This window comes from Lepidochelys kempii, chromosome 3, assembly GCF_965140265.1.
Source record: "Lepidochelys kempii isolate rLepKem1 chromosome 3, rLepKem1.hap2, whole genome shotgun sequence".
NCBI classification, from domain to species: domain Eukaryota; kingdom Metazoa; phylum Chordata; order Testudines; family Cheloniidae; genus Lepidochelys; species Lepidochelys kempii.
In genome coordinates, this window is record NC_133258.1 from 117,148,920 (window position 1) to 117,172,471 (window position 23,552).

Consider the following 23,552-nt stretch of genomic DNA (forward strand, 5'->3'; position numbering starts at 1 on the left):
ACGCTATGCCACCACAGGCGCCACCCCCCTCTCCTTGCCAGGCGATTATCTGTGCCATATTCAGGGCAGGGGCCTTTTATGTACTTGGCATTACTGTGGCCCTCCTCTCCCGCTCCCCCCCCCGCACTTATTTGCTTCCCCCACCCGCAACAATGGATGAGCCTCATCACCCAGGACAGAATGACATCATATGCGCTCTTAAATACAGTCAGATTACAGTTGATCATTAATCAGTGCCAGAAAGGAGAGGGGGGAAATTAAAAATATTCTTTTAGCTTTATTCATGTGTAGGTACCACCGAGGGAAGCTGCACTTCAGTGAGTCACACAAAATGCCTTCCAAAGGTTAATCTGTGGACTTGGTTTTCAAAATTATTATATTTTGATTATATATGGAGTTTGTTAATTTTTTATATATATTTACATATACTTAGATCTCATTAAAAGATATGCAATTGCTATTAAACACAAATATTTTAAGTCAGTCTTTTTACATCTAGCTGAGCATTCATCACAGGTGAAAGTATGCATCTGAGGGGGGGGGGAGAGAGAGAGAGAGAATATATGCGTGTGTATACACACACAAACTACAACAGTACATCATGTCTTATTTCTTCTTTCCTCCAAAGTCCCTCTCTTATTTTCTTTAGGAATTTTTAAAAGTTCTGTTTGTGGTTTGTTATTATCACTTTAAAATTGACTTTTAACTACTACTATCTAGCGATTGAGCAACAGGAATTTTGTACTGGGGGGTTGGGAGGGGAAAGAGGGAAATTAAGCAATCAACAGATACAGTTCCTTAAAATCATTCTGAAAAAAGTTATCAGGTGAGCAAACTAATGGGTCAGTAGCACTGGTGAGCTCTTAAGTCACCTCTGAAAATTCCATCTTTCATGTTTTTCATATTGTTGGTAAAATGTATTAGCAATGCAGTTTTTTGATCTTTATATTGTTAGTTTGGGACAGACAACAATTCTTTCAAATTTTATATCTTAACATTTTATAGTTAAGGTAATGGTTTGGGGAAAGCGTAACTCCTTTTTCTCCTGAATATTTTTGGTAACAATCTCACACCAGAATTCAGATTTGTGCTTTTCACTGCACTCTCGCTTGCTCTTTCCAGTTCATAAGCTGCCTCAGCCAAGCACCATCCTCTCATCTTCCAAAAGGGGTCTCCCTGTATTGTTCCGACATTCTTAAGGCATGTCTGAACTTGTTCCTTCTTGCCTTCTAGAGTTCCTCGGGCGGGGAGTCCTACACAGAAATCTTATCGTTCCATGTGCCAAACTAAACACTTTAAATGAGGATATTATTGAGCAGACAGTGTCAAGTTATCCATTCAGATACGCACTCCACCACAGTACCTCTTTTTGGGCAACGTGGCAGTAGCCAACTTTCAAACTAACTTTTCAAGATGCTGGCTGAAGCTGCAATACTACCTCTCTCCAGAAACCGACTAATTTAACAGAAGGCCCACACCAGCCATTCGAGAGCGGTGATGAGCAAACGAGGAGAGAGAATGCTAATCTGATAAGTTTAAAATGGGAGTAAAATGTTATGTCTGTGAGTCACAACATATGCACACTCTGAACAACAATGGCAGCAACAGGAGTATCTTGGACCAGTGTTTAGCAGTGGAGGGCAGAGACCCTTTTGGGCTCCATAACCAACTGCCCTGTGCCCCAACTAACAAACCCAGACTGCTAATGCAACTTCAATCATCTAATGAGAGCCCTCTCTTGAGGGAGCCGCCTCACTGGCCTACTGTTGTCACAAGACAGTAGGGATGGGATAGGGGGACAGCCACACTCTTAGGCCTGCCCCTGCAGTCCCAAGCTGGCTGGGAAAGCGGAGCTGACATGTCCTTTAAACAAGCACAAGCTTCTGTCCTCGCAGGGCAAGATTTACCCTCATGCAAGAAGGGCGGGGGATGCATTGTGGAGCTGTTACATAAAAGGCTGATTGAAGTGAAGGAAATTTCACTCCTGTAGCATGGAGGTGGGTTTTCTGGGTGGCACAGCAGGAGGAGAATACAGGAACAAAATCCTATCCATTAATATTAGTGGTATGGCAACCCAGTCGTTACCCATTTTGTGCATGAAAGACAGAGGAATCAGGATCACGCTAGCATGGGTGCATGTTCTGCAATCTAATTCAATGGGAGGATCTGCCTTGTACCCTTGATGTACACCAAATTAAGAGTTTTTAATGGGATTCTTTCCGTTGATCAAGCAGCAACTGTAACAATGCTCGTTCTGGTGGGACCCAAATGAGGGGGCCAATTCAGGACAAATTCCTTAAAGCAGGGCAGTTACAGCCCAAGGCTGAGGTTTCTATGCACACCAAGGCAAACCAAACCAGCCAAACAGAGAAGACTTTGGTTTTACCCCACTGGCTAACCACAAGTTACACAAGCAATTCCCTTAGACACTCCAGTTTCCCAGTATCACCACCAGTGCCACTAGTTATGGGGACAAATGGTTGTGAAAACCAATACCCCAGTAAAAGAAAAAATGGCTCTCTTGATCCCAAAGGACCAAACCCCAGACCCAGATCAATATACAAGTTAGATCTTACCCACAAATCACGCTGTTGCCAATCCTTTAGAATCTAGAATCTAAAGGTATAGTCATAAAAGGAAAAAGATATAGATGAGAGCTAGAATTGGTTAAATTGAATCAATTACATACAGTAATGGCAAAATTCTTGGCTCAGGCTTGCAGCAGTGACAGAATAAACTGCAGGTTCAAATTAAGTCTCTGGAGTACATCCACAGCTGGGATGGGTCCTTCAGTCCTTGGTTCAAAGCTTCAGTGTAGCAAAGTTCCTCCAGAGGTATGAATCAGGATTGAAGACAAGATGGAGGAGCCGCAGCAGCTTTTTAATAGTCTCTTGCCATGTGGTCTCTGCTTTCTTTGTTCCAAAGACAAGCTGTCCATCACATGGCATGGAAAAACCTCAGAGTTCTGTCCATAGGCATGTCCCTGCATACCTTGCTGAGTCACAAGGCGTGTCCGCCTTCTCTCAATGGGTCAATTCTATAGCTGATGGTCCTTAATAGGCCATCAAGCTGAGAGCTGACATCAACTTGTCTGGGGTGTCACCCAGAAGCACAGCATAAGTTTGAAATACAGGCAGTATAGAGCCAATATTCATAACTTCAACTACAAAAATGATACACACATATAGCATAATCATAATCAGCAAACCATAACGTTGTCTCAGACACCTCATTTGATCCCCTTTACATAAGATTTGTTGCCACTACAGGACCTTGGTTGCAACAATGATCTATACAGTCCCAAATTATGTCAATAACGTCACACCCCCAACACAAAACTGATGTAGGAAGGGATGACACAAACATCACTGACTACATCCCAAGAGCTCCCCATCCTTGTTTTTGTCTTACTACAGCTAGTATTGGATTAGAAGCCATATCAGTGTATAACAGAAATGGTTTATCAAAGTCATGTTCAATAACATGAGTGAATCTCTTTACAAACTCAAGGTAAAACTTGGTTAGAACAATAGTGGATTGGATCTGCTTTCGCAGCATAGTTCCTGTATGTCTCATGTGATCTTGCCAAGAGCTAAAGAACTTAGATACTTTATTCGTACAAGCTCTGGCAAATGTGTGAAACCTAACTAACATCAAGTCAATGTAGATATTAATGTTGTCCATAGTATAGGAATCTTGGCAGTTAGCCATAAAAGCAATATGGCAGTGTGCCTCAGTTTCCCTTTTCATACAGCACATCTGTATGAAAGTCTGGAGTGTCCTTTCCCTTTGAAGATGCACTGACAGCAACTGTGCTTTCAGGCACCAGTTTAGGTCCAGCTAACGGCAGGTATAAACAAAGCACTAAGAAGGATCAATCACTGATGTGCCAATGGGAGAAAACCATCTTCATGTAAAGGGATTTATGAGTAATTACACTGACACATACCCTGCTGTTTGGTGCAGTAGGATAGTACACATTACTCCACAGCCTGATTCAGTACACAGCTAAGTGAACCATACAAGTGTAGTTTTAGCCATTGTCAAATCACTAACTCATAGCTTCCAAGTTTTGTCCAGCATTGTGCGTGACATTTAACGCAAGTTAGCTCATTTACATGTGTGCAGATAGCTTGCCTATAATCATAAACATCAGTCTTGAAAACATTGTTGATTTAGTGCCAGGGCAAGGAGTCAAGATGACACCAGATTTCCCTTGCAACGCTCCTCCACCTGGGCAGGGAGCACATGTGGGCACCCCACTTAAGAGATGGGCAGGGGAAGGTCTATGGGAAGCCTCAGCTAATCAGAGGATTGGACGGGGAACAGTTGCTGGGTGGGAGGGAAGCATGACCCAGCATTAAGAGTGCTAACCTGGGAATCAGGAGACTCATTCAATTCTCTGCTTTTTCAAAGACTTCCTCTGTCACCTCAGGCAGGTTACTTAGGCTATGTCTACACTATCTCTTTTGTTAGTATAACCTTATGTCACTAAGGGGTGTGAAGAAGAAAAAAAAAAACACACACACACACACTCCTGAGCAATGTAAGTTACACAGAAAGAAGCACTGGTGTGAATAGTTCTATGTCTGTGGAAGACACTCTCTCACTGAGATCACTCATTGGGGGTGGTATAATTATGTCGATGGGAGAGCTTTCTCATCAGCATAAAGCGGCTACAGTTGCATCAGTACAGCTGTGCCACACTATAAACTCTCTAGTGTACACATGGCCTTAGTCTCTATGAGCCTCAATTCCCCATTTGTAAAATGGGGATAACACCATTGCCCTACTTCACAGGGATGATGAGAATAACTACATTAGAAAAATCACATAGTCCAACTGCAGAGGAATGGTTCAAAAAGTATGGGAGGTGGTGGCTATGGAAAAATGGAACCCACCAATTACATACCCAGCAAAAACAAACAGAACAAATAGATACTTGGTTACCTTTTATTCAATACTCAAGGTACATTCACCTGAAAAAAATAAAAACCACACACACACCAGCATGCTGTCCCATTATTTTGACTAGTATGTTAAAAGATCTATCAGAGATTTCACTCAATTTAATAAAAATCATAGGCATAGTTTGACTTCTATATTTGGGAAGGCAAGGGGCTTAATACTATTAATAATAGGCATAGGTCTAACTTCTGGATTTACTGATTGTTAGCGGTACTTAAATTACAGTGTACTTGAAATCACAAATACAGTTTACGTTCATTATTTAATCACCCTTTTTTTGTTTTAAACTTAATTATTTGCCATGTCTACCAGCTGCCACTTAAAAATCAACATTAGCATAAAAACAAATTCTTGAATAAACGGAACCGAGCACTTTCATGTAACTATGAATAATGTCTCCCTGGTTTTAGAGATACATGAACATGTAATGCACACAAACAAATCCATCGCTAAAGTCTGTCCCCTTTGCCCATCTGCCTAAGCACACTGCATTCACATTTAACCTTCTCTGTCACTGTTAGTCTCTAAGGTGCCACAAGAACTCCTTTTCTTTTTGCAGATACAGACTAACACGGCTGCTACTCTGAAATCTGTTCACTCTGTCACTCTTCTGGGCTTGACGCAGTCAATGCTGTACACTATTCAGATGCTTGGGAGCAGCTCAGAGCTGTGTTCACTTTCTTACAATGTTACCGGTGCTGATTAGAATGTCTAGATGCCTGTGTTTCTGGGGCAAGTCTCTTACTTTATAGGCTAGTAAAACTGAAACGGCCCCAAGCTGGAGCTCTGCTGTGAGCATCAGGTGCTGCTCTCCTGCCCTCCCCTTAGCAACCCAGGTGGGGAAACTGACCTGGACACACAGAGCACCTGGCAACATCACTGCTCACAACCCACCCCCTGAATATTCTTCTGCAGGGAGAAAACAGGGCCAAATAGAAGGGAGAAATCTGCCTCCACCCCCACGCGTCATATCCATTTGGGGGAGGGGGCGATGCCCCTGCATAAGCCTCACAATCTCTGCCCGTGATAAAAATCACTAGAGATGACATCACAGGTGTTGAAAGGATGCACACTCTGTAATAGGGTAATGCCTGTTCTATGGAAAGATCTGATGAGTTACTATATAATGGCTCTAAACAAAAGCTCACTGTTGTAATTACTGTTTTGTTTCTGATATTTACATACCAAGGATTTGTGAATTTCAGTACTTCCTAAACAAACAGTTTAAAAAAGAAAAAGAAATCATGAGCAGCTCAGATACTATGACAATTGGGGCCATGTAAGTACTTTAGATGGATAATGGGTTGCTTCAAGGCAGCCTATTTTAGCCCTTGGTCCCATAACTGCTTCCCATTTCTCCTGCCTAAGCCAACTCCTTGCCACCCCACTGCTCCATGTAGCTGGGATCAGCAGGGGGAGAACAGTCAGAGAAGGAGACGGAGAAGCTGATTTCTCAGCAAGAATAGTACCCTTAGTGGTGAGCAAGCTGACCTGCAACCCATATTCTCCTGCTTGCCTACAGCCCAGGAAAGCAGAACATCTAAGATGTGGGAAACAGTGAGGGGTGGCCCGGAGGACAGGCCTTCAAATCAGGTCAGGTAACACCATTATGAATATTAAATACAATAATTATTGATTCATTAAGTCAATGAACAGGGCCATTATTTGGATTAATTCATTAATACTTGTAACTTGTGATGTTTCCTTACCTATGCAAGTTCTATTGCAACAAGAAAATGCAACAGACAAAGAAAACTGAGTGGCTGCCTGATATTTTGGGAGAGGAATTGAGGTCAAGTCACTTCTTTTGAACTTCCCTGAAGTTTAGGATTATTGGTTACTAGTAGTCGTCTGTTTTTGTTTCCTGGGGGCAGCACACCTGCAAGTAAACAGCTCACTCCAGACGGGCCCAGGGACTGTGATATTTAAAAAAAAAAAAAAAAAAAAAACACACTTAAAACATGATTACAAAACTGTAGGAATTCTCTATATACATGTACACACACCCCTCCCATAAATGCAGTTCAAAAGGGTGTCATCTGTTGCAGTAAAAGAGCTAAAAGTAGAAACTCTTGTTTTCAGCCAAGATTGTGACAACATTGACAGCATGTTGTCCAGTACACACTATAGGTTTTCAGTAGCCCATGCAATGTGCCAGGCACTGTACAAGCATAAGGAAGTATGGTCCTTGCCCTAGAAAGATTTACATTCTAAAAGTGACCAGCTTTCTTCTACTCTGGAAAAAACATCAAGTAAAAACGTAAAGCAAGAGCCCATCACTAACTAGCAAGCACCCGTTTTTAAAACAGGAACAAGGCTTCCCCTACGTCAACACCAGATAAAATAATAGATACAGAAGATTTCCTGTCACTGAAAAGCTTTTCAGAGGGAAAAGCTATGACTTGGGTTTATTTACCTATCTCTGCTTTTGGGCAATTTACAGGGGTCTCTCTCAACTAAGACACTTGACATCTCCAGTAAGCTAAAATTGAGCGCACATCTTTGGATCCCAAAACACTTAAACACACTGTCATCACTCCACATATTTCCATCCACACGTAGTATTTACATTGTTTCTTTTTAAAAAAGTTTATAATCAACTTTCTAATAAGTCACTGTTGCTTTAAAGTTTAACAGGTTTTTTTAAGTAACCTGATGGAATATTGTCTGTAGGCTTCTGATCCTTGGTTAAAATAGTTTGATCAGCCATGTAATGTAAAGGTAATCAGACAGAACTGACTGTGTACACTCACATTAAAAAAAAAAAAAAAACTCATTCATGGAACTCCTGAGCTGTTCAAGAAATTGCAACACAGCAAAATCTGAAAATATGAGCTAAACATACGAACGTTTACTTCACACTTCAGTTGTTTTTTGGTACACATTCACTGATCTCGGTGGATGTAAATGAATAAAACTTTAAAAAAAACAGTAATAGAAACTGGTTGTGCAACTTAAAAAAAAAAAAAAAATTGTCAGTTTCAATCCAGATAAGTGATTGTCATAAATATAAAGGAAAGGGAAACCACCTCTCTCTGTACAGTGCTATAAAATCCCTCCTGTCCAGAGGCAAAATCCTTTCACCTGTAAAGGGTTAAGAAGCTAAGGTAACCCCGCTGGCACCTGACCCAAAATGGCCAATGAGGGGACAAGATTCTTTCAAATCTGGAGGGGGAGGAACAAAGGGTTTGGTCTGTGTGATGCTTTTGCTGGGAACAGATCAGGAATGCAAGCCTTACAGCTCCTGTAAAGTTAATAAAAGTAATCTAGCTAGAAAATGCATTAGATTTTCTTTTGTTTAATGGCTCGTAAAATAAACTGTGCTGGAGGGAATGTGTATTCCTGTTTTTGTGTCTTTCTGTAACTTAAGGTTTTGCCTAGAGGGATTCTCTAGGTTTCGAATCTGATTACCCTGTAAGGTATTTACCATCCTGATTTTACAGAGGTGATTCTTTTACCTTTTCTTTAATTAAAATTCTTTTTTAAGAACCTGATTGATTTTTCATTGTTCTTAAGATCCAAGGGTTTGGGTCTGTGTTCACCTGTACCAATTGGTGAGGATTATCATCAAGCCTTCCCCAGGAAAGAGGGTGTAGGGCTGGGGGGCGGAGCGGATATTTTGGGGGGAAGACATCTCCAAGTGGGCTCTTTCCCTATTCTTTGTTTAAAACACTTAGTGGTGGCAGCATATTGTTCAAGGACAAGACAAAGCTTGTACCTTGGGGAAGTTTTTAACCTATGCTGGTAAGAATTAGCTTAGGGGGGTCTTTCATGCAAGTCCCCACATCTGTACCCTAGAGTTCAGAGTGGGGAAGGAACCTTGACAGTGATCTGTTAAATATTTTCAACTGTCGCTAACAGAGCATTTACTGGCTGGCTCTATTCATAATTTCAATAGACAGAAAAAGCATCCATTCAAAGCCATTTCCTGGTCTATTACGCAAAACATCTTTAGAAATAATTGTAAACATGAAAAACAAAAATTCTTCTGCAGCCCAATTAGAGGTAACTTTCAAGTCAGAAGAATGGAGATGCAAGTACTTATCTATAATCCCCACAATATTGTGCTTAAAGTTATTTGGTGCCTTACAACATTATTCAGTTTTCCCAAAAGAGCATTACAAAAAGTGAGGACTTAGAGCAGTTGGGTGCCCATGTGCCATTCATACTTGTTCCAGCTATGGTTTTCAACTGAATAGCATAAACAATTGTGATACAATTGACCTTTTCCAAGTTGTATAAGTTAAGCAACATAAAACACAAAGAGCTTTAAATAGTCAAGAAGAGCCTCTCAAGATGAATTGCTGCTAACTAGTAAGAAAATAGAAAAAAAAATGGGGAAATGCATTAAGACATTTAGCACAACTGTATTTACAGGCACCATTAACAAAAATCAGAGTAGTTTATGACATACCAGAGGGCAGAAGCCAATGATACCCATGAGTAGATGCACAGAGTAACTAAACCTGAAGCGGCAGTAAAAGAATGAGATGTCATCTTGGTTCAGGGCTACATGAGTCCAGAATTGTAACAGAGATACACAATGAAAAGGTCTACACTCCAGTATAATTTCACACTATCTTTGCTGTATGCAGTTTGGTTTGAAGTCACAACTAATATAGACATGTCAACAGCTAGACAAGAACATGGCTGTAGAGAACAAAAGAAATATAGATGAAATTCCTTTCTGTTTCAGGAAGAAGTAATGGCAACTATGCTGCTTTTACACAAAAGAGAATCATACCATTAAAAAAAAAGTCAGAAAAGAACAAAGCTACATTCTTCCCTATCAACATTTTTTCTGAAGAATGAACACAAAATGGCTAAGGTTCCCGGATCAGAGGCCTCCGGGAACTTGTCTACAGAGGGAAATTTACTAGAATAAAATCATACTGTTATAGTTGTACCGTATAACTCCCCACATGAACAGTCTTATTCCAGAATAAGTGTCCACACAAGCGCCATTCTAGTGTAACTATAGTGGTATGATTATGCCAGTGAACTCTCCTGGTAACTAGGTGGAATCTATCCCAGACTGGCAGAGACTAAGGGTATGCCTTCACTGCACAGCTATCTCAGTCATCAGTACCCAGGTTGACCTACCTTGAGTGACAGCAACCACACTGCAAAGCTATAGCCACGTGCTTCCACGCAGGTGCTGCACTCACTCACCTGAGGGCGCTAGGACTCCTGGCATCATTTCCCACAGTTTAGGGCTGCAACTGAATCACGCTAGGATTCTTTCACAGTGAATAGTGGTAGAACTTGGCCGTCCTTCTGAGCACACGGGGAAATTGCGGGAAGGCATTGGAGGACTATCGACACTTGAGTGGTTCAGCCTGTGCCCACATTGCAAAGTGGGCAGGTTACAGTTGGAGCATAAGCAGTACTTTGAATAGCCTATGACAGACCAACTACCCTTGGTATAAAAACAACACCACCACACTTGGGTGAGAGGATGTGTTTACCAACAGGACTCAGGTTAAGGACAATACCTAAGAGTATGAAATGGATTCTGCAGTGAAGCCCTGAGAGTGAAATCCTCAGTTCCCTTGAAGTCAATGGTTAAACTCCCATCAACTTCAGTGGAACCAGAATTCACTCTTATCTAACAGCTGGTCAAACATAATATGTAAGATAGGTTGTTGACCTCAGTACAATCAGTCAGTTTCCAGTAAACAGGTGACCACACGACAACTGGCATGACTCTTCCTAGCGGTCTCTATAATGATTCAAAAGGCCTAGTGACCTAGACAATGAAGTATGCTCTCACTGCTAAAGGTGGGCCCCAGAATGGGGTTGAGGCAAATTTGTGGGTCAGTGCAGAAAAGCTTGCCAGTCACTCTGGACTTTTTCCTGTAAGCAGAGGAGAGCAGTCCGAAGCACCATTCTCACTGGGGCCAGTAAGCATGCTCCAAACAGTTTTCAGACACTATAAGAAAACACAAAAGTAACATGGTTTTCACCTCTCGTTACAAATACTCAGAAACATCACTATAGACTTGTCAGACGGTAGTCTGGAGCACAGCTCAGAGAAAAATTCTGTGCACATTGAACAATGAAGCCATGACAAAGACATGTATCAAACGTTATTTCCAAACAAGTTTAGCTAGCTAGCATGGTTCTGCTTTACTGCATGCAGTGTCCAGTAATGTCAATTCAGCCCACTTTAATCACAAAAACGTATTTATATTAATACACTTGTCCAGGAAAATCATGGAGTACTAGTCTGAATCAGCAAGTGACAGTAACTAGTCTATATCAGTTGTTAGACTTTGATGACCAACAACAAGGCCCTACACAAAAACTGTGTATGCCTAAAGCCCATATTCAAATTAAATTTAAACCCTGTAATATAAGCTTCTATATGATTATCTCTTAGGCCAACAGTTAGCTTGTCAATAAATCCAAGTACAAAAGCCAGAAAACATACGCTAGCCACACTTCCTGCCCCCCCAAAAAAAGAAAGTCAAATTTGCTTAAACTAAGCGCCTCTACTGATACTTCTACTAAAAGCTTTGTTTGGTTGTTTTGTTGAATTTCTTTTAAAAGGAGAAAGGAACTCCAGAAGTTCTGCTCTAGAAGAATTAGAAGCTGATGAGGCTTTAGTAGTAAAGAAAACCTCTTTTACAACCTCCTGTTGAGCTTCCAAATGGGTTAGCCAGATCCAAATGGTTATTCCCCACATTTTCTAAAAAGTGTCTAACAGGAATGCACCAGTATCTGCAAACCTGAATCCTCCACTCAGAACTGTCATCCCCCATTGCATCTATTTATACCATTTTGTCAGAATTCATCTCAATGCCATCACAGTTCTGAGTACAGGTAGAACAGAGCACCAACACACAGGAAGTTTTTCCCTCAGAAAGCATGGTCTGTTCAGCTATGCTGAAGATTATCTTAGCTATTGCTCAGGGCACACATATACTCAAACAAATGCTACAGGGTATTCCGTTTATAGTTTCGACGGGTATCATTGCTGTTTGTTTGTAAGCATCTTTTATTTTTATTTTAATTTCCCACAACTGTGAAAGTTTTGGCAAGTCAGACAATTATTTAATGAGAACAGACACGGTGATTCAAAATGTTTAACCTTTATAACCATTAACACACAAACTGTCAACATCACATGTCAAAATATATAAAGTATACTTAAATCAAATGCTAATAAGTTCTCAGGCAAAGTAAGAAAAATGTTGCTTATCTATACATTTTGATTGACAGAAATATTTTTCATCAGTTTGAGCGTACAGTGAAGTTGATGTTTACTGACATTTACTGATAAAAATCTAATCCTTCCAAACCTAGTTATAGGCTTGGAAGGTTCTTTTGTGTGCATGCTGTAATTAGAAAACAGTCCTAGAAAACTAGGCTTTTTTAGCTATAGTAGTCACAGGATAAAACTTAAAATATTGATCTTTGGTCAGAAATAAAATCTGACAGTGGTGGGCTGAAAGGCAGACTTATTCTGGATTAAAAATTAAACATGAAACATTGTGCCAACATGGCTATTACCCAGTTATTTACAGGCTTTTAAGTTACAATTCTGACATTCAGATGCAATGACAGAAGTTAACGTGTACCCATAAAGAAACACTTTTTCCCTGCCTATTTCCTTATTACAAAATTGTCATGCATGGAGTAGTACCAGAAGGAGATTTCTGTTGTGAAGCTAAGAGGTCAAATTCACACTGTGAAATTGGAAATCAACGACAGAGTCTTTAATTTATTCACTCCTATGAGCCTCTTCGTTTCAAAGCACACATGTCTTAGTGTCAATCAGATGATTAAACTGCAACCAGGCCTTGATTATTCTGTGTCATACTAATTGAGAGCCCAAGTAAAGAGTGACCTGTTAAAAGGAATAGACAAGCTAAAATAAATTATGCAAGAAAACAAACCAAGTTTACGAAAGGCATACAATAAAACCTTTTCAAATGATTAGCAGATTTATCCCTTTATGAAGTAAGGCAATAAATTTGAATGCTAAGATAAAATGCAGGAGAGACAGACTAGTAAGAGGAAAGAATGTGTTAGGTAAATATTCCATGTGACAAAGCAAGATATATTTCCTTTTAAATCAACACCACTGAAAGAAACAGATCTTTCTATAGAAGTTATTTGTGTTGTGAAGTTATGCATTACATCACATTTCTACAGCATTCTCTTTCATAGAGGCTGCTTGCATGCCCTGTCATCGTAAGTGCTGTAGCATTCTTACATGAGTTCAGACTTACAAATGCTGAAATTACCCATGTCATCCAATAACAAAACAGTAGCATGGCTTCCAAATCTGCCTGCTCTTCAGACAAAGTTGCCAAGAACTGACCACAGTTATGCAGCTCAATCAGCATTAAGATGCTTAAGTGAGGGCTTCTGATCAATGGGAAACTTTCTCTTCACAGGGACAGTAATCATAGCTTCAAGTCAGCGTGATGCCAACAGAACATTTTGATCCATCTTACTATATCCAAGTGAACCCTGTAATAAAATGTATAAACTCTCAAAAAGATGCAAATGATAGGATGCAGGAAATGAAGCTCTCACCCAATTCTTAATCATTTTCCTCTCTGTGTAGCATATTGCAATGTACAACAGCAGCTCGTAAAATACTCTATGATGTGACAAAATTTCTGTCTTTAATAGATGGATCATAAAGTAAGTCAAACTAGAGCTGCCAGGATTCGACTACTAAAAAAAACAAAAACAGATATTAATACTCTAAAGCTGCCTTTCCAAAACAGTGTTGCCAGGAGGTTAGAGACGATCACACATAAAAATCCAGAGTGAACAAAGTTATGGCATCTTACATCTGCAAACACATAATGCAACCGAACAGCCCTGACCTCTCCAGGTGCCTGCCTCCCCATCCTCCAGAAAAAAAAAAACTTGCCCATTTGTTCAGCTTTGAAGATGCTCTGCACTCTTTTCAAATGCAACAGCTACATTGAAGCTTCCCACAGCTATGTCAACACGCTGATGAAGCCTCAAAATGGGGTGGGAAACTTTGGTGGATAAATGAGAGATGGGTACTATAGTCACAGAATCTGGAGCTCAGCGTTCCAATCCCAGCTCTAACACTAACTCCGTTAGTTTCTCCATCTGTAAAATGGGGTTAATAATTCTTGCTTACTAGAGCTGGTTGCAGTTTTCCAACAAAATTATACAAATGGCATGCCTTTTTGAGAGTAATTGGCTTTGTTTAGAACTTTGCAGAATGAGTCACATAATACTTGTAATATTCTTTGAAAATAATTGCATTACTGATTATGCAAATAGACTGGGCAATATGACCACAAGTGAAATGGACAAAGGGACTGAGCATTGGACAGAATTCAATTAAAGAAGAACCCACACGAAGTACCATGGAGCTCTCAATCCCAACCCAAAGCAAAGTTATCCAGGTCAAAAATGTACTCCTCTCCAAAAGGTAATACTATAAATTTGCTGGTTTCTGAACTATGGAGCTAGGAGACCAAAGTCACCTAAGTGGATGGGAAATCTCCCGGCAAACTGCCAGGTTTCCAGCAGGATTCTGGAAATCCTAAAGTAGTAATGCCAAGCTTACACGCGCTCATGGAAAATAACTTTTCCTGCCCAGGAGACTGACTGACTTGGAATCAACATCAAATACATCCTTCAAGTTGTAACGTTGGGACGTTTTATCAGCTCCTCTCCTCCCTTGGGGAGTTGAATGGCTCAAAGCAGGACTGCTGCTATTTAGCCAGGCATTCAGGAGCCCTACCATTCCAGAGTGTGTTATTTAATGAGCATTTCAGGGATCTTCAAAAGGATCACACGAGAGTCACGGTACGCCCCTGGTGGCCAAGCACCAACAACGGGCGCGTTGCACAGAGACCAGCAGGAGGCCAGAGCTGTGCAGCACGAGCACTTGTATATACAAAAGCAGGAGGCGGCGAGAACTACTAACATTAACTCCACAGCCGCGGCTCCCCCCGCAAGCCGCAAAACAACATGTCCGGAGGCGCGGTGTTCGCTTGCGGCGAGTCCCGGGAAGGGGACGGCACGGAGCTGGGGAGTCCGCAGGCGGCCGAGCTTCGCAAAGCGCGTGGAAGGGGAAGAGTGGGAGCTTGTTCGGCAGCGCCCCACGTCCCCGGCAGAAACAGGGGGGGTGGCGGGACACGGCGAGTCCCCTCCAGGCAGCTGTTCCCCGACCCAGAAAGTTTGCGCCCACCACAGGGGGCGCGCGGGGGACCCCTGGCTGCGAGCCCCGGCGGCTCCCCTGAGCGGGACGAGCCCGGCTGAGTCGCCCTCTTACCTTTGGTCCAGTCCACGACTTGCTTCGGGCTCCACTTGGTAACGGGCTCCATGCTGGGCGCTCTCCCGCCGGGCTGAGCCGCGCCCCAAAGGTCCCTGCCGGGAAGCCTGCGCCAGCGGGGCACGCTCAACCCAGCCACTTGTCCCGCTCTCCCTCCTTCGGCCACAGACTCCCCTTTCAAGCGCCCATCCCCGCTCCCCGGCTGGGCGGGCTGCCCCCGCTCCAGCAGCTCCGCCCGCCTCCTGCGGGCTCCTCCCCCACGTGCTGCCCCCGTCTCTGCCGCGCGTCCCGGCCCCGCCCTCTGCCTGGCCGCGCACCATCCCCCGGTGCTCGGCTCTGCCCCTTCTCCTCTCCCGGCTTCGCAGGCTGCGCCCAGCGGAGGCGGGCCGGGAGCGGCTCGGCGGCTCAGGTTGCGTGTGCAGCTGTTTCCAGCCCAAGCGGGGGCTGAAGCGAAACTCCTGGGCCGGGCCGGGCCGGGCCGGGCCGGCGCTGTCTGCTCCCCGCCCGCCGGCGCCCACGCGCACTCCGCAGCCGCTTTGGGCCTCTGCCCGGATGGGTTTTCAGAGCGGGGCTTATAGCCTCCCCCGGGGAGCGGGCGCAGGGGCTGTGGCATGGACCCGTCCCCGGGAATGGCTTCGTTCCGTTTGTACAGTGGCGGCGCTGAGAGCCAGCTGGGAACCCTGCAGCACTCCTAGTGCCAGCGCCCCTACTTCCAGCACCTATGCCAGCATGGACATTTTCTTCTTTAACCCTTCTCCCCTGGGGTTTTCCTTTCCTTTTCCTGGGTCTCATTTTCCCTTAGAGGGCCTGAGTGGGGCTTAATTGTTTGGCAGGGTTGGGTGGCTGAGCCCTGCTGGCACTTCTAGGGTTGGCCCCAGCAACCTCAGAGCTTATCGCCCCTCAGTTATGAAAATAAAACAATTGCTTGAGCACCTCTTCCATTACCAATTAAGCACTGGCCAGGATCCTGCAAGGAGTTGGGGGAGGACCCCCACATGGAACTCAAATACCCAACCAGAGAGCCAGGGCTTAAATTCAGTCAGAGCTATCTGGAGCAGAGTTCCAGTAAATATTTTCAAACCCATAGGAGCCCCAGCATGCCTTGTGGGGCAAAAGTCCCAAGCTCCAGGAAATAATCTGTGAGAATTTAAGTGCCACCTAGGCCCCAAACAGGCAAAGACCTAACCCATGTGCCTAACTGTATGCATTGGGAGTAGCACTATCAAAGTGGGACTGCCCAAAGTGAAGCACATTAAGTCTTTGCCAAAGCAGGGCCCTAGAATGCACATCTCTGTCACGAATACGCTTAGATGTGCTTCCAGGGGAGAAGAGACTCTTTAGTAAAGTAAGATTTATGGTCTTGATTCTCAAAAAGAAAAGGAGTACTTGTGGCACCTTAGAGACTAACCAATTTATCTGAGTATAAGCTTTCGTGAGCTACAGCTCACTTCGTCGGATGCATAAAGTGGAAAATACAGTGAGGAGATTTATATACACACAGACCATGAAAAAATGGGTGTTGATCACTCTCCTTACAATGTGTATGATAACTTAAGATGAGCTATTACCAGCAGGAGAGTGGGGTGGGGGGAGAGAAAACCTTTTGAAGTGATAATCAAGGTGGGCCATTTCCAGCACATTTCCAGGAGTTAACAAGAACGTCTGAGGAACAGTTGTGGGGAGGAGGAATAGACAAGGGGAAATAGTTTTACTTTGTATAATGACTCAACCACTCCCAGTCTCTATTCAAGCCTAAGTTAATTGTATCCAATTTGCAAATTAATTCCAATTCAGTAGTCTCTAGTTGGAGACTGTTTCTGAAGTTTTTTTGTTGAAGAACAGTCACTTTTAGGTCAGAAATCCAGTGACCAGAGAGATTGAAGTGTTCTCTGACTGGTTTATGAATGTTATAATTCTTGACATCTGATTTGTGTCCATTTATTCTTTTACGTAGAGACTGTCCAGTTTGACCAATGTACATGGCAGAGGGGCATTGCTGGCACATGATGGCATACATCACATTGGTAGATGTGCAGGTGAATGAGCCTCTGATAGTGTGGCTGATGTGATTAGGCCCTATGATGGTGTCCCCTGAATAGATATGTGGACACAGTTGGCAACGGGCTTTGTTGCAAGGATTGGTTCCTGGGTTAGTGGTTCTGTTGTGTGGTGTGTGGCTGCTGGTGAGTATTTGCTTCTGGTTGGGGGGCTGTCTGTAGGCAAGGACTGGCCTGTCTCCCAAGATCTGTGACAGTGATGGGTTGTCCTTCAGGATAGGTTGTAGATCCTTGATAATGCGTTGGAGAGGTTTTAGTTGGGGGCTGAAGGTGATGGCTAGTGGCGTTCTGTTATTTTCTTTGTTGGTCCTGTCCTGTAGTAGGTGACTTCTGGGAACTCTTCTGGCTCTATCAATCTGTTTCTTCACTTCAGCAGGTGGGTATTGTAGTTGTAAGAATGCTTGATAGAGATCTTGTAGGTGTTTGTCTTTGTCTGAGGGTTTGGAGCAAATGCGGTCGTATTGTAGAGCTTGGCTGTAGACGATGGATCGTGTGGTGTGGTCTGGTTGCGAATACAGACTAACACGGCTGCTACTCTGAAACCAGTCTTGATTCTACAAACACTTATGCACATGCTCAACTTGAACAGAGTAGAGCTGTTTGGAACATTTTCCAATCAATCACAGTTTCAACAACAACAAAAAGGAGGAAAAATAATTCTATGGGTTTTTTCACAGATTTCAAACCTCCTTCCCTCACCCCTCCATTTTCCCCCCCTAGGTCTACTCTACCTCCACAAGATGTGGTAGCTATGTTGATAGGAGAAGCCCTACCTTCAACATAGCGCTGACTATGCCAGGGGTTAAGTCAGTAAAACTACATCGTTCAGAGGTGTGGATGTTCCATAACCCTGAGTAACATAGTTATGCTAGCATAAAAAGATAGCATAAAAAGTCTCCCTTTTTCTGAAGGTTAGCATTTACAGAAGGAAGAGCCCTATTTTATGGCCCATTGAATAAGAATTATACAGTAGAACCTCAGAACGACAAACACCAGAATTACGAACTGACCAGTCAACCAGACACCTCATTTGGAACTGGAAGTACACAATCAGGCAGCAGCAGAGACCAAAAAAGAAAAAGAAAAGCAAATACAGTACAGTACTGTGTTAAATGTAAGCTTCTACAAAATAAAGGGAAAGTTTAAAAAAAATATTTCACAAGGTAAGGAAACTGTTTCTGTGCTTGTTTCATTTAAATTACAATGGTTAAAAGTAGAATTTTTCTTCTGCATAGCAAAGTGTCAAAGCTGTATTAAGTCAATGTTCAGCTGTAAATTTTTGAAAGAACAACCATAATGTTTTGTTCAGAGTTAAGAACATTTCAGAGTTACGAACAACCTCTATTCCCTAGGTGTTCATAACTCTGAGGTTCTACTGTAGTACAGCTGGTCAGAAACTGGAATTCCCATTCCATGGAAAATTCTGAAATTTCAAAAAACTTCCATTCCAAAATGGAATGAAAAATTAAATTTTCCCAGGAACAGAAATTCCAAATATTTTTTTTAGAAAAAAATCAAAAGGGCATTTCATTTTGGATTTCTCTAAACACTTCTGAGGTTCCCCAAGCTGCTCAGAGTTCCAGGATCCTGCTTTATTGGGAAGCCAGACAGCTTGGGAGCTAAGGTTTTTAGGCTGCCAAGGAGCCAGGACCCTGAAAGACCTAAAGACCAGGCTGCCCAGAGCCAGATGGCCTCAGAGGTGAGAATGATTTTCCAATGGAAAATCTAAATTGTCTAGCAAAATTGAAATTTTTTGTGGAAAATTTTGATTAGTCAGAAAGTGATTTTTCCTTTGGAAAATAATTCTAACAGAAGATTGCCCCAACCAGCTCTACATTGTGTACTGCCACAGAACCTGGAGACCTGGACAAATCTAAACAGTCAGTTTCTCCAGCAAGGAGAAAATGTACAGGTAATGATTTTAGGATCGAGAGAGAGTGCAGCTGCAGCACACTTTTGCACTCTCCCAGCCCTGGTCTACACTGGGGGTGGGGAGGAGACACACACACCGATCTAAGTTACGCAATTTCAGCTATGTGAATATCGTAGCTGAAGTCCACGTACTTAGATCAATTTACCATGGTATCTTTACCGCGGTGAGTCAACTGCTGCCGCTCCCCCGTCGACTCCGCCTGCACCTCTCGCGGCGGTGGAGTACAGGAGTCGACAGGCGAGCGCTCGGGGGTCGATTTATTGCGTCTAGACCCCTGCTGGATCGATCTCTGCCCACCAATCTGGCAGGTAGTGTAGACATACCCTCAGAAGCTGATTATGGGGTGGGGCTGCAATACAGGAAAAGTCTGACTGCTGCAGAACGCTCATATTAGAAAAAAGGTCACCCAGTATTAAACCATAAAAACTTTTAGGAACCCACTCAATAATTTGGGAAATGAACCCTTGGCATAGGTAATTACGGCCCATTCCTAAAAGAAAAATAAATGGTTGACTATGTCAATAAGAGGGAGTATGGTCTAGTGGTTAAAGCTGGAGATCTAAATTCTGCTTCTGGTCCTGTCATAGACTAACTTAGTTCCTGATGTTGCGTGAGTTACTTCATCATCTTTGCTTCAGTTCTCCCATCAATGATAACATCAAAACAGCTTTACTGGGGCATTGTGTGGTTTAATTCATTCACGTTTTAAAGCATTTTGAATCCTTGTATGGAACGAATTATAGAGATGCAAAAAACTATTATAATCTAACATGTTCTGTCAGGTAGTTCCTTTAAATGCTTTAGACTGAGAATATTCCAGCAAAACAGTTAATCTTTAAAATTTAATCCTTTTACATTAAGTGGAATAGCAATCCTCTGATGCAATGGGATCAGAGAACATAGAATGGGACTAGAGATGGAAATGGTTGATTCCTTTTCCATCTACAAAGTATTTGGATATTGTGTTTTAAACTGAAATTTCTTGCACAGGGCCTCCAAAATGGGTACAACATATATCATCAAGCAAGGATTTGCTACACCATAGGGATTTTTACAGGGGCATAATTTGAGGAAATGGAGGAATTTAATTCCAAGCCATGCGAGATCAGTAGTTGCAATTGCAGTAAACATTTTAAGGAATGCCATACACTGCACCCACGCTGTAACTGGGGAACTCACACAGGTTAGCAATTGGGGGAAGATTATTCTTCATTTTTGGAAAAAATTATTTCTTTTTATGTTTGCTGTCTCTCTCTATCCCTACCTGTACTTCTTGGTTGATGGCAGAAATTGGGGACATTGATGGTATGTGGGGAAAAGCATCCCTAACCACCTGGCAGTGTTATTAATTAATTATTATTATTTATTATTTAACTAACATTTATATTGCAGTAGTGCCTAAGCCACAACCTGGTTGGGCCCAGTCTTGCAAGGCAATTACTGTGGTGGCTGATGTCCACGCTACCCTCCTTCTGTTGGTGGTGTGCATCCTGAGCAGGAGCAGTGTGGGGATCTCTCAGTGGGGGCCAGGGCTCTAAGCTCCATACAGCTTTCTGCCCGGAGCCCAGCTGCACCCCAGGCTTCTTGCTCCCCCCACTCTCAGCTGGGAATGGGGGGAAGCTGCCCAGGGCATCTTGCCTCCAGCAGGGAGATCCACACCTGGAGTCCAGCCGGCTGCTGTGCTCCCGGCGAGGAGCCAGGACCTGGGGGGCAGGAGGGGGACAGTAGGGCTCCCAGTGGGGAACCCAGACGGCAGCCCTGCTTGGAGCAGAGACCAGGCAGCAACCCTGCTGGGAAGCCCAGAGCTGGCTTTCTTGTCAATTTCACAGATCCAGCAGAGCCATGAAATTGACAAGACAGCCAGCAGCCAATGTAGGGAAGACAGTATCTACACAGACACTGCGCCACCCTAACTATACCGACATAAGCCCTACGCGTCTCACGGAGATGGAGTTATGTCGGTGTAGTAGGAGCACTTACATCAGCGGGAACAAGGCTGTAGCATAGACACTATGCCATATTGACATAGGTCAGGTCAACATACACTGCCTTATGTCGACCTAACTCTCTCGTGTAGACCAAGCCTGAGACCATACTAGGATATTGTCTATGTGTTAGGGCTTGTCTACATTACCCGCTGGATCGATGGGCAGCAATTGATCCAACGGTAAATCGACCACTGAGAGCTCTCCCATCAACTCTGGTGTTCCACCAGGGCAAGAGGCAAAGGCGGAGTCGACGGAAGAGCACCAGCTGTCGACTTACCGCAGTGAAGACACCATGGTAAGTAGATCTAAGTACGTTGACTTCAGCTATGTTATTCACATAGCTGAAGTTGCGTAACTTAGATTGACACCCCCCCACCCCCACCCTCCCCACGCCCAGCGTACACCAGGCCTTAGAGAAATGCTTTCCCTCTCCATTCTCACTTTAATTCTGGTTTTGGGTGGCCAGAGTCCTACTACTGAGTGGGAGCCACTGACTGCATGGAGGAGCACCACAAAGACCAGGATTGGAGCAAGAAACACTCCGCAGTGTTGCCAACTCATAAGATTTTATCACAACTCTTATTGTGTTTTTCTTAAAGTCCTGGCTCTTGGAGTCATGTGATTACATGAAATCTCCGATTTCATAAAAACAAGGTACATTTTTGGCCCTCATAGTTGCAGAGAAAAGCTTGAAAACCTGAACCCTAAAAGGCTCAAAACCCAGAAGGCAAATTAAAAGAACCCTATTTTTTTAAAAAAAAAACCTCAGGGGGACCTGATGTGATTTTCAAATGCATGGGGATGGTAACACCAAAACAGGGAGGAAGAGGGCCTCGGACAAGGCAGGCTGAGTAGTAGAAGATTATCGTAGTGCCTAGGTGCCCCAGTCATGGACCAAGACCCCATTATGCTAGGAGCTGTACAAACACAGAACAAAAGACATTGCCTCCCCCCAAAATGCTGACAGATGCTGTGCTGAGAGCAGGGAAGGGAGCAGGAATCTTTGGTTGCCTGAAGTGGAAGTGCTCTCAAAGATAGCAGCAGCAATTGCAGGTTCCCCAGGACCACTCCCTTCCCATGTTAGCACCCTAACATGCTAGTTGATATTCCTACTCTAAACCATTCAGTTCTGGGTGTTCCTGGTTTTGGAGATACTATTACCCTCCTTGTGGGAGCTATGTTAAGTTTTTCAGTGTTTTCAGGCTCACTGTCTTCTAAGGAAATGTTTATAATTTGTCCAAGGCAACTCTATGTGGTCAGAGCAAACCCCTAGTGACTGACAGAATATACTTGGAGGTTCTAAGGTCTGTATGAACTAGTGCACAGCCCACTTTCTTCAACTGTTACCAAGTATGTCACTCATCTCAGAATCACTTTTCCATTCACCAACATTAGAGTAGCATGGGGGAAACTATCTAGGTGTTTATACAATGTTCATCCAGAGGGATCTTGCTCAGTGACAGCTTCTTGCTCTCCGTACCTGAGGCCCATTTGTCAAGTGCACTGCTCCTCTTCCCATTCAAGCAGAATGGTGAACTCTAATGTGATGGGTGAGCATGTGTGCATGAAACTTTTTGTTCAACATTATTAAACTGTACAATGGGTATATGCAGTGGTGGTATAGCCGTGTTGGTCCCAGGATATTAGAAAGACAGGTGAGTGTGGTGATATCTTTGATTAGTGAGAGAGACAAGCTTTTGAGCTTACACTGAGCTCTTCTTCAGGTCTGGGAAACAAAGGTCTGGTCTACAATACAGACCTATATCGGTATAACTATGTCACTCAGGGGTGTGAAAAATCCACACCCCAAAGCAATATAGCTATACCCCCCATGTAGACAGCGCTATGTTGGCGAGAGAGCTTCTCCCACCAACATACCTACCTCCTGTCGGAGAAGTGGATTAACTATGCCTTAGCTTAGACAGAGCATCTCCATTATAGTGCTACAGTGGCACAGCTGTAGTGTAGACTTCCCCTACTCTGAAGGCTTGGCTACACTTACATTTTATAGCGCTCTAACTTGCTGGCTCAGGGGGGTGAAAAATCACCCCATGTGCAGCGAGTCAGAGCGCTTTAAAGCGCTAGTGTAAACAGCCGCGCTCCCAGCGCTTGGAGCTAGTCTCCTCGTGGAGGTGGATTACCAGGAGCACTGGGAGAGCTCCCATGGGAGTGCTCCCACGACAGCGCTTTGAAGTTTCCAGTGTAGCCATGCCCTGAGTGTCAGAGCTACTTGCAAGGTGGAGCAGATTGCTTAGCATAAGTAGTTAACAGATATTTCAAGGGACCATTCAAAGTGAAGTGGCCCGTGAACTCACCTGTCATAAGGA

General features: G+C 43.4%; 1 protein-coding gene across 3 annotated transcripts in view; it reads right to left on the reverse strand.

The window, feature by feature from the left end:
- The window catches only part of CNKSR3 (CNKSR family member 3), a 99,219-nt gene extending 83,741 nt beyond the window's left edge, over nt 1-15,478 (reverse strand). For all 3 annotated transcript variants that reach the window (XR_012158097.1, XM_073337707.1, XM_073337708.1), the window contains exon 1: nt 15,248-15,478. Coding sequence is in view for 2 of the 3 variants with exons in the window: in XM_073337707.1 (XP_073193808.1) it covers nt 15,248-15,299 (52 nt within the window). In the remaining variant the exon portion in view is untranslated. The remainder of the gene's footprint in view (nt 1-15,247) is intronic.
- Nucleotides 15,479-23,552: the final 8,074 nt, after the last annotated feature.